A 14,989-nucleotide genomic window follows, 5' to 3' on the forward strand; every position below is an offset into this window, starting at 1 on the left:
AATTGTGTTGAGTTTGAGTGAATGTTGTCAGATGTTCCAGGTAGATGCAGTAGAAAAACTGAGAGCACTTTTTCCAAATTCAGTCATTGTCCGGGGAACACTGAGGATAAGGCAATCACTAGAGCGTGTGGGATATCAAATACAAATACAGTACAATGACAAGATTCTGAATTTGATGCATTTTGTTTTTATTTACGTTTTACACAGTGTGCCAACTTTTTTGGACTCTGTGAGAAAATGACAACCCAATTGACAACCCAGACAATCAAAACTGCTTTTTGCAGCCAGTGGAGTCGCCCCCTGCTGACCACTAGAATGAATGCAGGTTTAAGGCACTTCTGCATTGGCTTCACTTTTCAGACCTGGAGGTTGCTGCTCGATTATCACTTTATTTAGCCTGTTTCATTCAGGGTTAATACTTCTCTAGGTCGTCCTCAGACGAGCCTTCCATCGTTGCTTCCAGTCATTCCGATTCTCCATACATATGTCCAGTTCATTGGTACTTTGTGCTCCTGCATCGTCCTTGAGTACGTCCACATATGTTAGTGTGGGACGTCCCACAGACCGGTTCCCATGTGTTGGTTCCCACAGCACCAGTTTGCTGGCCGACAGTTCTTGGTGCCTTTGGCAGTGTCCTGCTAGTCTCATTCTCCTGGCTGCTATTTTCTGGCTCAACCTTGGTATTCCCTGGTACAGAGTCTTGTTAGTAACATGAGTACTCTTACTGATGTTTAGTACGGCACGCAGCATTCTGGTGTAGCACCTGTCTAGAGACTTCTGCATGGTTGGCTTCAGGGTCCAGCATTCACTGCCATATAGGAGAACAGACGCCACAGTTGCATAGAAGAAGCTAAGTTTGATTTTGATTTTACTTACTAGAACTGTTATAGCCACCTCTAAAGCCAAACCTGGTCTCACAGGAATCCGTGAAATAGCCACGGATTCGCTTAACTCAAAATCCGTGGAATAGCCACGGAATTACTCAAATTTCCGTGAAACTGACACGGATTTCGCTACAATGCAAGGTAATATTTTTTCCTATTGGTTTGTTCCAAGTCATGTGACTTTCAAGGTCCCGGCGGTCAGAACAAAAAACATGGCAGACTGTTCTCTCATTTTTAGTGAAAAAATCAATATTTTGACTTAGTTTCTGCATAAAAATGGCTTTTGATCACATTTCTAGCGAGAAATATATGTTTTATTTTCTAAATATTCACTCAGTGAATGTACATAATCACTTTGTATGTTGGAATGACTGTCATTAACTTGCATTGTAGCGAAATCCGTGTCAGTTTCACGGAAATTTGAATGATTCCGTGGCTATTCCACGGATTTTGAGTTAAGCAAATCCGTGGCTATTTCACGGATTCCTGTGAGACCAGGTTGCTAAAGCCATATATCCATCACAGGAATGGATTACATGAGAAACATGAAGGTATACTGTTCTTGAAATACACATATGCATTTATGTGTGTGTGTGTGTGTGTGTGTGTGTGTTACAGGCCCAGCAGATGACCATGCAGGCTATTGCTATCCAGCAGCAGATGTTGTCCTCCTTCCCCCCTGTTGCCCCGGCGCCCCAGTCTCCACCCTCACAGCATCACACACACTCGCCGCAGCGCTCTTACACTACCAGCCCTGTGAGTTAACACACACACATACACTGTGCCGGCATCAAATATATAAATATGTCTTGCAATAAAACATACTCAGCTGTAATACTTTGGTTTTTCTGCAGACTAAAGAGCGTGAAGAGTCGCCGTACCAGCCTGCTGCTTCTCAGAGGAAGACAAGTATGTTTTCACAGTTTGAAATCGACTGATTTGCTGAATGCTGTGAGCACCATGATTACACTGAAGCTTCAAGATGCTCCATGCTTTTCTAGCTCTGAGTCTAAAAGTACTTCAGCAGGAGTGAAAAAAACAAATCGTGAGGCAGTGTCACTTTGTGTTTAGAAGCTGGGAAGCTACATCTAATTATAAAATTGTGATTGAGACCAGGAATGTTGTTGAATATCACCTTGAGTTCACCAACCATGAACCACATATCTCTGGTTGAAGTTCATCTCGGGACCTTCCTTTAATATCTCTACCTTAAATGTCTGATGAAGTCATTAAAGTGCCTTATCCCAAAATTTTAAAATGAGAGAATATATTAGTTTTCATTTAAATGCTAGTATTGATGGATTTTCCCTTGCTTTTTTTCAAATAATACTTTATTGGAAGGAAAGTAGGTGTGAAGAATGCAAAAGGAAAGGATTTTTCATTAATTTAATTTTGATATTTTTCCCACCCCCCAGCCGCCTCCCACCAAATCTCCCCCTTGCTGTTGAAAAATGACATAATATATATTTACAATAAAATGTAAAAAATATAAATAAACATTTGTATAGATAAATAATAACAGTCAATTTAAAATTAATGACAGTGATAACGATGAGATCCATAAGATATAAAAAGACTAAATACAAATAAAATAGGTTTACTTCAAATCGTACATGCTTCGAACAAGATTAATCAGTATGGAATTAGTTCCTTCATTAAATCCAGCAGTGGTTGAATACAATTGTTCGATATCAGCACTTTATCTAACAGAAAGTGACGTTCCAGGTCCGACACGTGGTCCCCCTCCTGAGGACGTGGTCCGCTCCAGCGTCAGCAACACGGAGCGCCTCGACCCCAGCCACGACATCAAAGACATCATCAAACAGCACCAGCCTGCTGAAGCAACAACTTCTACTGGACCTGCCACACAAAGGTAACACGCTCAGGATTTACAAACCTAAATATTATTACTGATAATGTTTCGTCCCTCTACTTATTTGTGTGTGCATGTGTTGTAGGAAAGGTGATGGAAAGACGTTTGTGAAGAAGCCAGACCCACATGATGAAGCTATGGAGATCCTCAAAGATCAGATGGCAAACCCACCACAACCAGTACACTAACTCTGCACCTACCACACACACACACACACACGCACACACACACACACACACACACACACACACACACACACACACACACACACACACACACACTTGTATGTACTTCTATCTTTGTGAGGACCCTCATTGGAACAGTGAATTCCCTTGCAAGGTTATAATAGTTTTGGATTTTTCATTAGTTTTAGTTTAATTTTGTTGTGAATTTTTGTTTTCAAATTCAGTTAGTTTTAATGGGTTTTTAGAGCGAGTTTGCTAGTTTTAGTTTAGTTTTTATTAGTTTTAGTGTTAGTTTTAGTCTTTTGTAATGGGGTATTTGTTGGGTGGGAGATTAAAAGAGGTCACAGTAAATTTTGCCTTTATTTCCTTTGTCTGATCCATCTTCATTATGCATGAAAAAAGTTGACAAAGACGAAAACGAAGGACATTTTCACTATAATTTTAGTTAGTTTTGGAACCACACAATACAGTTTCAGTTAATTATCATTATCATGTAACCTTTAACCCTTAAAACAAAGTCTGAAATCTCATAAAAGCCTTTAAAGTAGTGAGGACCGGCCGAAATGTCCTCACTTTGCAAAAATGTCCTCACTCTGTTGGTTAAAAACGTGTTATGGTCCTCACTATGTACAGTAGGAAGTACAAGAACACACACACACACACACAAACACACACACGCAAACTGAAATAATATCTCACTTCTTTTTATGTCACAGAGTCAAAGGAAGCCTCAAACCTCTCTACGTAAAGAAGAGGGAGGACTTAAGGTTTCCAAGACGACAAAGCCTCGCCCTACAGGACAAATTAGTTCGAACATAAGCCCCGCCCCTCCTCCAGGTTCTCACACATTAATGTGACATCAATCCCCAGTAATAAACAGCAGAATGACAGCTTTTAGCTCCTTCACACTCACATGTGAATGGAGTTTATGGGAAGTACCTGGTCAGAAACCTGTCTTTGTGTGTGTGTGTGTGTGTGTGTGTGTGTGTGTGTGTCCAGTCTCTAGAGAGTTGCCAGTGGAGGAGCAGGTCACTCAGACTCAACTCCACAGCAGGACTAGTGATGAATATTACACATACTCCAACGTCCCCTGGAAACTCTACATGAGGAAAGAGGTGTGTTTCACTGTTATTTATTATTTATCATTATTTATTGTTTATCAAAGAGTCTATGTTTCATGAGCACAAACACACACAAAAGAAAATAATCCAAATTGCCATGAAGTAACCAGTATTGGCATTCTGAGACACACTGTAAAAACATGAATGTTTCAAAAATCTACTAGTGCAGAACAGTTAAAGGAACAATATGGAACTTTAAAATGCATAAAAAGGACTAAACCTATGTCATAGATGTTGTTGAGTTTTGTACTTACATTATTTCAAATGTTTCTAATATTTTTTAACAGTCCATTTCATTTAGTTGCCTGTCAATGGTGTCATATCTTTTCTGCACGTATGTCAGAGTCGTAGTTGTCTGCCAGAAACACAAACGTCATAAATGATTCAGTTTTAAGCAACATTTATACAATTCACTCAAACATCTTTTTGTCCTTTATATTGAACTGGATGAAGGATTTTATTTATCAGACTTCTGGATCTTAAGTTATCTGCGAACAGAATGAGCAAATGTTAGCAGCAGGATAGTTCAGTTTCCGAAAAACTCCCATGATCCCACGCTACTTTACAACATCACAAAACTCTGTCTCTTGTTATTGTTTTGATTGAGAGAACCCTTGCAACAGAAAATGACACACTATGCATTAAATGACATTAAAAAGGCTTTCATATGATATTAATTAAAATAATCATATTTATTTACCAAAGTAAATATTGTTTACAATCCATTGTTGACGTCCATCTGTTTACAGGTTTTCTATCCTAAAGAGACGTTCAACAGTCCACTGGTTCTGGACCTGATCTTCAGACAGGTTGATTTATATATTCATTACTAACATTTCTTCATTCATATTTAGTTTATCATTATAGCAGTCTAGTTTATGGTAATTATGATAATAGTTAACATGCTGATGTTTTATTGAAAATAGAAGGCTGTAGTGCTTTTAATATAGATTCTATCATTTTCTTTATTCCAAATGAATCATATAAGTCACTTGTAGGTACTTTATAATCCTGTCCTTTGATTTAATGCTAATTTTTATTTGCAGTAGGAATAAATTATCCTCTAATGATCTCCATTTAAGCAGATTCTTATTTACCGAATGTGTTCTTCAGGTTGTTCATGACACCTTCTCTGAGGCCTGCATCCGTATCACCCAGGAGGAGAGACAGAAGATGAAAACGTTATTTGGTAAGAAAAAGCACATTTTACTCTGTGGTGTAGTGACTCAAAAACCCCAGACAGCATATTTCTCCTCATGTACAGCATGTGACGAGACTTTTTTTTAAACACTTGAGGCATGATTTTGACAACTTAAACTCCTCTTGTGTCTCTGACAGCTGACCACAAGGTAGATCAGGTGTCGGGAACGCATGATGAGAACGCGAAGAAGAAAGTGGTCACCATGGCCAGAGACTCATGGGAGATTTACTTCTCCCGTCTCTTCCCAGCCTCTGTGAGTTCTCGTCTCCTTCTTGGCATTTGTTCGTTAAACTGAAACCCAAAGCAGCCTTCTTCTCTAACTTTTTCTTACTTGACCATTTTGTGTGTGTGTGTGTGTGTGAATGTGTACTCTGTGTGTGTATGTGTGTGTTTGTATGTGTGTGTGTGTGTGTGTGTGTGTGTGTGTGTGCGTATGTACTGTGTGTGTGTGTGTGTGTGTGTATGCCTGTGCTGTGTGTGTGTGTGTGCCTGTGCTGTGTGTATAAACTGTGTGTGTGTGTGTGTGTGTGCCTGTGCTGTGTGTATATACTGTGTGTGTGTGTGCGTTTGTGTGTGTATGTACTGTGTGTGTGTGTGTGTGTGTGTGTGTGTGTGTGTGCCTGTACTGTGTGTGTTTGTGTGCCTGCCTGTACTGTGCGTGCGTGTGTGTCTATGTGTGTGTGTGTATGTGTATGTTCTGCGTGTGTGTGTGTGCCTGTGCTGTGTATATATACTGTGTGTGTGTGCCTGTGCTGTGTGTGTGTGTGTGTGTGTGTGTGTGTGTGCGCATGCGTTTGTGTGTGTATGTACTGTGTGTGTGTGTGTGTGTGTGTGTGTGTGTGTGTGTGTATGTATGTACTGTGTGGGTGTGTGTGTGTGTGTGTGTGTGTGTGTGTGTGTGTGTTCCAGGGCAGTGTGGGGACAGGAGTGCAGGTGCTGTCTGTGTCTCATAAAGGCATCAAGCTGTTAAAGATGGTGAGAAGCAGCTCTGCTGCTCCAGACTACTTCAGAGTGCTGAGGCCTTACAGGTGAGCCTCAGAGACAACAGAAACATGGACACAGTGTGTGATGTCAGCCACAGGTCATCAATAGTTCCACCTGTTCAAACATTCATTTCTTACTATTGGAACACCCATTAAAAAAAAGAAAGACAAACATGAGATGAGAAGAGGTGAAATTAGCTGTAGATAATTGTTTAAAGTCATAATTTCTAGTGACCTTTTTTTTTTTGTTGTAAATTTTATTCATGCATAGTTTTTGGTACACATATACATACATACAATACAGGAAATATAAGAAACCAAACAAAAATAAATAAATAAACAAACAGACAAAACCAAATAATGCATTTTTTTTTTTTAAAAGACAAAAAAAAAAACACGACAGACAGCCAGCCAGCACTTATTCATTAACCTAAAAAGAAAATGCACAAATATACATGTCAATCCAAAACATGTCCGTTCATAGGAAAAGGGCCATAGATTGAGTCCAGGAGGCCTGAGCCAGAGGGGAACAGCAAATCTAGTGACCTTCTTTAACTGTCTGTGTCGAGTGCTCCATTGATTTGACCCTTGACCTTTACTTTCTCTGTAACTTTACGACCACTTCCTTGCTTTTGCATATCACGTCCTGTGCAGCTACTCGGACATCCTGTTTGTGTCGATTCCGTCTAAGAACATGCTGGAGTTCAACCTGACCAACGAGAAGCTGATCCTGTTCTCGGCCAAGGCCCCGCAGGTCAAACACATGATCGACTACTTCCTCACAGAGCTTAAGAAGGTCAGAGGGCGTCTGTTTGATTGTGTGTCTGTTGCTGTAGGTGTGTTTGAAGATCATTATCCATAACCGGGCGCAGTAATGTGCTGCCCACTGCTCCTTGCATGGTGTGTTCACTTGTGTGTAAAAAAAAGGATGGGTTAAATGCAGAGGTTCCCCATTGTGGGATTAATAAAAGTAAAAAGTAATTAATCTTAAATCTTAATCTTAACATGCACAGTAACATCACAATTTAATTCTGTTTTCACTATTTTCCTGGTCATCTTTGCAAATGTTACATTTAATTTAATTTAATTTAATTTAATTTAATTTAATTTATCTGCACAGTATCTAATTTAATTTCCTGCAAATGTAATTTCACAGTAATGTTCAATTTCTCTGCAAATGTTTAAATATTTTGACAAATGTTTTAATGAAAATTCAGATTTATCATAGGTTAATTATTATCTATCTATCTATCTATCTATCTATCTATCTATCTATCTATCTATCTATCTATCTATCTATCTATCTATCTATCTATCTATCTATCTATCTATCTATCTATCTATCTATCACTAGAGTTTGATGTCTGTTATTGCTGGTCAGAATAGAAACTGATTGAACTGATTTGGAGTCTAATCATAACAATAGTTTTGTTTTTACATTACTTTTATAGTAAGGAGCATACTGTTTTCCAGATGAAGAAAAGAAAAGTACAATAATAACACAATAACTAATAATGTTAGAGATAAAACTATTGGTAAGAGATCCATATGGCAGATAAAACACATAACAGATAAAAGCAAGAGAGGTTAAAAGTGATGCTAATGCAAACAATAATAGAACAAACCAGCATTACATATTAATAGATCACCCCTTGATTCTTCCTGGAATTTATGAAGAAAGCCGTTTAAATTCAGAAAGCTCTCTAACATCTGATCTTTCACATCTGCTAAACAGCGGTGTGGCAAGATTGTTGATTTCAGATGAATTTAAGGAAAGATTTAATTAAGCAAAATACAAATTTAAAAAGAGCAGTCAAAATAAAAGCAGAAGAGGCTAAGATATCCTCACTTTTTACTTAAACAGTATTCAGATCCCTTCTTATAAGTAAAATACTAATACCACACTGCAGAATTACTCCACTACAAGTAAAAGTCCTGCATTCAAAACGTACTGAAGTAAAAGTACAAAAGTTTCAGCTTTAAAAAGTACTTAAAGTATCAAGTAAAAGTAATCTTTATGCAGAATTGACTGACTCAGATTGTTTTATGTATTCTAAATATATTATTACATTATTTGTATTGATGCGTTTATGTAAGCAGCATTTTCATTTTGTAAAGACAGGGCTCATTTTAACTACCTAATATACTGTTATAAGGCTACCATTTCAAAACAAATGTCTAATCACTTTAAATTTAACATGTTTTAATGTTATATCTCAACCTTAAAAGTAACTAAAACTGGCAGCTAAATGTAGTGGAGTAAAAAGTATAATATTTGCCTCAAAATGTAGTGATGTAGAAGTATAAAGTTACATGACATGGAAATACACAAGAAAAGTGCAAGTACCTTAAAATTGTACTTCAGCACAGTACTTGAGTAAATGTTCTTAGTTACATTCCACCACTGCTTTTAAGTATAAATCAAACTATAAAAACTCTGGATCCTTTATCCCCATATTTCAGCTAAATATACATATAATTTGTTTTGCCCTCCTTATCTGAAGTTGTCTATGTCAACATGTCTCTGTCAGGACTCAGAGTACATGGTAGCAGTGAGGAACTACATCACTGAGGACAGGAGTCTGCTCAGCTTCCACAAAGGAGACATCATCAGACTGCAGCACATGGACGGGCTGCAGGCCGGTGAGACTCAGAAAGACTCAGGACTGACGCATTGACCTGCTCTCTGCTTCTGTTCGTTGTGTACAGTTTATCTCTACTTCTCTGTGCTTAACGCCATGTCTGTCACACTGTGTGTATGTGTCTATGTGCACATGTATGTGTGTGTTCAGGCAAACATTACGGCTGCATAGTGAGGAAGAAGGTCATGCTTCTGGAGGAGCTAAAGAGAGACACTCCTGAGTTTGGTGGGTTTTTGCAGCCTGTGTGTTTGATGCAGTGGGTGTAGTTTTGTAGTAACTTTAATGTCCCTGTCTTTTTTATTTCATTTATTTAATTGAGGACTTGCTGCCTTTCTGTGCTTTTAAAGCTGTAAAACATAAAGTGAATATTTTAGGGTTTAATGGTGTTGCACAACAGAACAATTGAAGACTTCCCCTTAGTAGGGCTGGGAGATATGGAGCAAAAGTCATATCGCAATATATTTAGGCTGAATATCGATATACGGTATATATATCCTGATATTTTTATCTTAAAGTGAGAGCAAATGTTCAGTCAAAGTCAAATATTACATGTCACAAGTAGTTTTATTGAAACCGTTTATTTATTTATGTCAGGCGTACCTTTAAAAAAAAAAATCAAAGCTCCATAAAGTGCACATTTAAATAAAAAAAAACTTAAATGAAAATAGACATTGAAATAAAATAGGCAAATCTTTTTCTGAAATATATATATTTATATGAGAAAAGAATAACTAACATTACAAAATAACTAAATATGACACACCCTAGTAAGGGCAGTATTTATATATAAAGAAAGAAAAAAAAAGAACTATATTGATTTATGCAATATGGTCTTATTCCATATAACATTTAAAAATATATCAATATATTTTTTATATCAATATATTTTTTTATAATGATATATATTTTTATATCGATATATCGCCCAGCCCTACACCTTAGTTTTTTTCTGTGTTTTGCATGTGAGTTTTCTTGTTTGTTTGTAACACTTGATGTGTATGTGTTTGCATATGAATCTCAATGTGTGTGTGTGTGTGTGTGTGTGTGTGTGTGTGTGCAGGCTGGCGGTTCGGGGCTGTGTACGGAAAATTAGGAGCGTTTCCCAGCGAGTATGTCCGTCCCGTGGCTGCTCCGGACTTCCTGGTTCTCCCTCCTGAGCGTGTGGAGCCTCGAGACAGACAGGGACGAGTCGCTGCATCTGCTGCTGTTGCCGTAGCAATGGGATCAGCAATCGCAGCCCATGAGCTTGACCTCTCCACAGAGGTGCAGACCAGGAAGCTGTTTACTCACATTACAGTTGTATTTTTTCTAAATACTGTCACAAACACAACAAAGTACATCTGGAAAAAAATGTGAATGGATTCTGAACACCGGACTCACAGCCAGAATAACTTTCAGATCTCGGCATGAATAATACCCATATATTATGGCTCCAGCTGCTGTTTACATAGTATATGTTGGAATATTTTGGCTTGCAGAAATGGAAATATTTTGTACATAATTACACCTTTGGTCTTCTTTAAGTGGCACTGCTGCTTAGCTTTTTATCACTGTGTGTGTGTGTGTGTGTGTGTGTGTGTGTGTGTGTGTGTGTGTGTATCAGGTAGTAAATGATATGTATGGGGACAGTCTGAGCGTGGAGCTGGACGATCTGCCTCTACACAGCGGCCAGTACCACATGGTGGAGTTTGCCAAGAAGTACTTCAGAGAGGCGCAGAGGAGCAGAAGGTCAGACGCACATATACCACCACTATAATGTGAAAATGTGTCAAAATATCCTCACTTTAGAAGTCTACAACTGAGATCCTCCATGTGACAAATGAACCCTTGTCCATCATTAGGGACATTTTGGCTATTTTATTTTGTATAATTTACTGCACATGGCTAGCCTGGGTATACCCAGACTGCCTTGCGCGTTCGATTTCATTTCGAACTGCCAAAGGGTCGGGAAACCAGGGAGGTTTCTTAGCCTTGTTTTAGGGATCCAATCACAGAACGGGGAGGGACGGCAAGACGATGACGCGTACTACCCGGCAGACGGAAGCTTGTAGTTTTCTTACGGATCCAACATGGCTGCAGCAGACGCGAACTCTCTTTAGCTGTAGATGGCGTTTTAAATAGTTTAGAGCGAAAGCTGAAAGGCGAAAGGTCTCTCGGCGGCTCCGCTGTCCCCCGGCTCGTAGCGAGATCACCGGCGTTAAGGTAGCGGGGCTGTTAGCCGCTAGCGGGGCTATTAGCCGCTAGCGGCGCTAATCACCGGCGCTACCGTAACGCTGGTGATCTGTCTACGAGCCGGGGGACAGTGGAGCCGCCGAGAGACCCGCAGCAGCTTGTTTATTGCCCATAAAATCAATGGATGTGTGTGGCTGAATGACATGAGGGGGAATAAAGCGTGAAAATAAATAATCTTGCAGAAAGCGAGAACTGGAGAAGCAAAGCAGCAAGCAACACTCTCTCACAGACACACACACAACAAACATCCATTTCTGTTGCTCTACTACGTCATCTGGTATAACTGATCTGATTGGCTAAGAGCTACCTACAGACGCTTTTGATAGACATTCTAAGCGCCCAATAAACGGCTCTGGAGGATCGTAAACCACACCTCCTCTACGGAGAAATGAATGGTTGGTTGCCAGACTAGATCTCATTTGAGATTAGTCTGGTGTTAGCCAGGCTAGCACATGGCATCAATTTTGACAAAGGTGTGATTTTTTTTTATTTTGAAAGCTCTGCTTCAGCTAACAGGTCTAAAATTAACTGTGTAGAGAAAATATAGACACACTTAAGAACAAAAATGTCCCCTTTGAAACCCAATAAAACTACAATTCTTAATCCTTGATTACAGCATAAAATCAAGCATTCTGTCATGTCAGTTGTCATGTTTCATCATGTCATGTCATTATTTTTGTCGGCAATAACTATTGCTGCTGTATTATGGAACACAGCACAATTTGATGTAATTCATACAAATCATTGTTGATAATCACTGACATATCCCAGACTGTGAATTATATACAGTAGAATGGTAGCATTATGTAAATAAACTGGCATTTAAAGTTTGCATTTATGAAAATGAATTAATATCTCATAGTTATGATCAGGAGAGATGTAGTTAAAAGCTTTAATTATTATTTAAAAATAACATTATTATATAGTATTTTTATAAAGGTTTTAGGAAGGGGACATTTCTATCCTCCAAGGTAACAAGTGGATTTTGTTTTTTTGAATCTGACACAAAAAAAATAAATAAAAGTGCATCAAAATCAATGTCATTGACATATCCCAGACTGTGAAAATCCCCATATCATACAGTATATAAAAACAATTTATTAAAAACAACAACTGAATTTTGTAAAATTAAGTTGTTAAAACGATTGTAATTTGTAAAATAATTTTCATTCATTCAAAATCATTTTTTAAGGTTTTAAGACATCAGAGCAAGTTAAAGTTAAAGAGCGGGACAAGGGTTAGATAGACATGCATTCACACACACAGTTCATAACTGCTGTATTTTCCCCACAGTGATCAGAAAGCCAAAAAGGGGAAAGAGGGCAGGGACCCTGTTGATATGGTCAAATTCTCCAAGGTAAAGCAGCAGAGTTTGCATTAAAACATAATCATTCATCTTTATGTTCTTCTTTATGTTGTCTTGTTTTTCAACCCCACTTTTTACTGGTTCACAAATATATTTATTGTTCCTTGTCATGTGTTTGTCTCCTCAGTCTCCGCTCCAGGAGTCTCTGATCGACTTCTCAGACAGCGGGATGAACAGAGTGGCTGCTGACATCTTCATAGGTGAGAGCAGAGTGAGAAACAGAGGGATGTTGGATATACTATTGTCTGGAGGTAGAAGAGGAAAGTAGATCATTTATAGTTTGTAGAGATGGAGGGAAATAATAGAAGAACAGAAATAGAGACTCAGCCAATCTTCTGTTTTATGTGATAATCTGTTTCCATGTTAACTGATTGTTTTTCGTGCAGCCATAATGAAGTTCATGGGAGACTTCCCACTGAAAGGTCAGACTGAACAGGACCTGGTCACCACTATACTGAAGGTACACATAAACACACTCTTTTACATATTTGCAGTGGTGGAAGAAGTATTTAGATCCTTTACTTAAGTACTAATACCACACGGTAAAATTACCCCCTACAAATAAAAGTCCTGCATTCAAAACTTACTGAAGTAAAAGTACAAAAGTATCAGCATCAAAATGTATTTAAAGTATCACAAGTAAAAGTATTCCTTATTCAGAATGGACCTACTCAGATTGTTTTATATATTCTAAATATATTATGAGATTTGTATTGATGCATTTATGTAAGCACCATTTTACTTTCCTCAAGGTAGGGCTAATTTTAACTACTGAATATACTGCTGTGGGGTTTAATTTAAAAAAACATCTTATCACTGTAAATGTATCTTGATTTTCATGTCAAAAGTAACTAAAGCTGTCAGCTAAATGTAGTGGAGTAAAAAGTACAATATTTGCCTCTAAAATGTAGTAAAGTAGAAGTATATTGCTCTGTTGCCTTTTTGTTTGCTTATACTTCTTTGATTTCTTTTCCCCATTGTTTCGGTTGCTGTTTTTTTTCCCTATCTTTGTCTGGTCCTTCCTTTTTCCATTCATGATATTTTAATTGCCCTATCTTTTCAAAAACTGCCTATGGACAAGTGTTGCGAATTAGCACTTGTGCTAAAACACTTAAACAATGCATCTTGTCTGTCCAATGTAATTGCTATGTCCATATCAAATAAACACTAAATAAAATAAAGTTACATAAAATGGAAATACTCATTCCGCCACTGCATATTTGATTGGCTTATAATATATTTAAATAATAGAGATTGACTGACTGACACATGATGTATTTAAGTAATATTAAAATGAAACATCCACATCATTATGTGCTTATATATGTAGTTAAGTGGCGACCATGGCCTGATAAAGGATGAGGCCTACTGCCAGGTGATGAAGCAAGTTACCACCAACACCAGCTCCAAACCGTAAGACTCTTCTTTGTTTTTATCATGTGCTGACTGAGGACTTAATCAGCGCTGTAATTTGTACTTGTTTGTATATTTTGTGTAGGGACAGTTGTCAGAGAGGATGGAGGCTGTTGTACATCCTGACAGCTTTTTATCGCTGCTCGGATGTTATGAAGCCATTTCTGTTCAAGTTCCTGCAGGACGCCGGCGAAAGCCCTGGGATGCAGTACCAAGGTCGACGATCCAACCCATCAACTACCTAACACGTCACATTCATTAACCTATCACTACCAGTCTGACAGCATCCTTCATGATCATCGATTGGCTGCTTTTACTTGACACAGGTATTGCAAAGGCATGTGAGCAGAATCTGAGGAGGACTTATCAATATGGTGGACGTGTACAGTATCCAAACAGCATGGAACTCAAAGCTATGCTGGTTAGTCTTTTATACTGTACATTGTATCATAAATCATGCATTAATGTTTAGACTGCACTTTATTTATACTGATCTATTTGCACTACCTACTGGTATCTGCAGCTAAAAAATATCATATTTATTCATATACATTATTGTACATATGCACATATTTTGCACTTTACTGCCCTTTTGCTCTTCTGTTTAGATGCTAAACTGCATTTCATTGTTTAAGTACCTGTACTTGTCATTGCACAGTAAATTTGTGCAATGACAATAAAGTTGAATCTAATCTAATCTAATCTAAACGTTAATTTTTAGGATTTCTAGACTTGATTAACTATGTTACACTAATTCAACTATAGCCGTATTGATGCATTTGTACTTATGGAATCTGTCATGTTTAAAGATACTATTGTAACTTTCAGAAAACCCTCGTTTTTAATGACACTGGTGGCCGATAGGTGTACTGCATTCATCATCCTGTAAATTGGCCTCAACAGTGATGGAATTTTTTATGGACAGTTGGAAAATAAATTACAATCATATTTATAATAACGTTACTATCTGTAATGTTCCTTTATTTTTTTGGGACCATAGGTTCCCATGATACTAATTAGTTTGATATTTGAAAATTAATTCATCAGTTAACATCAAGCAAAAGCCAACACCAGATCTATGTCGCAAAA

At 37.9% G+C, this 14,989-nt stretch overlaps 1 protein-coding gene across 1 annotated transcript in view; it reads left to right on the top strand.

The window, feature by feature from the left end:
- The window catches only part of myo15aa (myosin XVAa), a 59,585-nt gene that overhangs the window by 39,815 nt on the left and 4,781 nt on the right, over nucleotides 1-14,989 (top strand). Inside the window, exons 39-59 of the mRNA XM_059347423.1 lie at nucleotides 1,503-1,640; nucleotides 1,739-1,793; nucleotides 2,595-2,757; nucleotides 2,843-2,936; nucleotides 3,659-3,779; nucleotides 3,942-4,057; nucleotides 4,813-4,872; nucleotides 5,177-5,252; nucleotides 5,402-5,517; nucleotides 6,174-6,292; nucleotides 6,902-7,043; nucleotides 8,779-8,890; nucleotides 9,040-9,114; nucleotides 9,950-10,152; nucleotides 10,493-10,617; nucleotides 12,415-12,478; nucleotides 12,615-12,687; nucleotides 12,874-12,947; nucleotides 13,818-13,900; nucleotides 13,986-14,116; nucleotides 14,227-14,321. Of these exons, the coding sequence (XP_059203406.1) occupies nucleotides 1,503-1,640; nucleotides 1,739-1,793; nucleotides 2,595-2,757; nucleotides 2,843-2,936; nucleotides 3,659-3,779; nucleotides 3,942-4,057; nucleotides 4,813-4,872; nucleotides 5,177-5,252; nucleotides 5,402-5,517; nucleotides 6,174-6,292; nucleotides 6,902-7,043; nucleotides 8,779-8,890; nucleotides 9,040-9,114; nucleotides 9,950-10,152; nucleotides 10,493-10,617; nucleotides 12,415-12,478; nucleotides 12,615-12,687; nucleotides 12,874-12,947; nucleotides 13,818-13,900; nucleotides 13,986-14,116; nucleotides 14,227-14,321 (2,235 nt within the window). The remainder of the gene's footprint in view (nucleotides 1-1,502; nucleotides 1,641-1,738; nucleotides 1,794-2,594; nucleotides 2,758-2,842; nucleotides 2,937-3,658; nucleotides 3,780-3,941; nucleotides 4,058-4,812; nucleotides 4,873-5,176; nucleotides 5,253-5,401; nucleotides 5,518-6,173; nucleotides 6,293-6,901; nucleotides 7,044-8,778; nucleotides 8,891-9,039; nucleotides 9,115-9,949; nucleotides 10,153-10,492; nucleotides 10,618-12,414; nucleotides 12,479-12,614; nucleotides 12,688-12,873; nucleotides 12,948-13,817; nucleotides 13,901-13,985; nucleotides 14,117-14,226; nucleotides 14,322-14,989) is intronic.

The sequence above is a fragment of the Centropristis striata genome, chromosome 13 (assembly GCF_030273125.1).
Source record: "Centropristis striata isolate RG_2023a ecotype Rhode Island chromosome 13, C.striata_1.0, whole genome shotgun sequence".
Lineage (NCBI taxonomy): Eukaryota > Metazoa > Chordata > Actinopteri > Perciformes > Serranidae > Centropristis > Centropristis striata.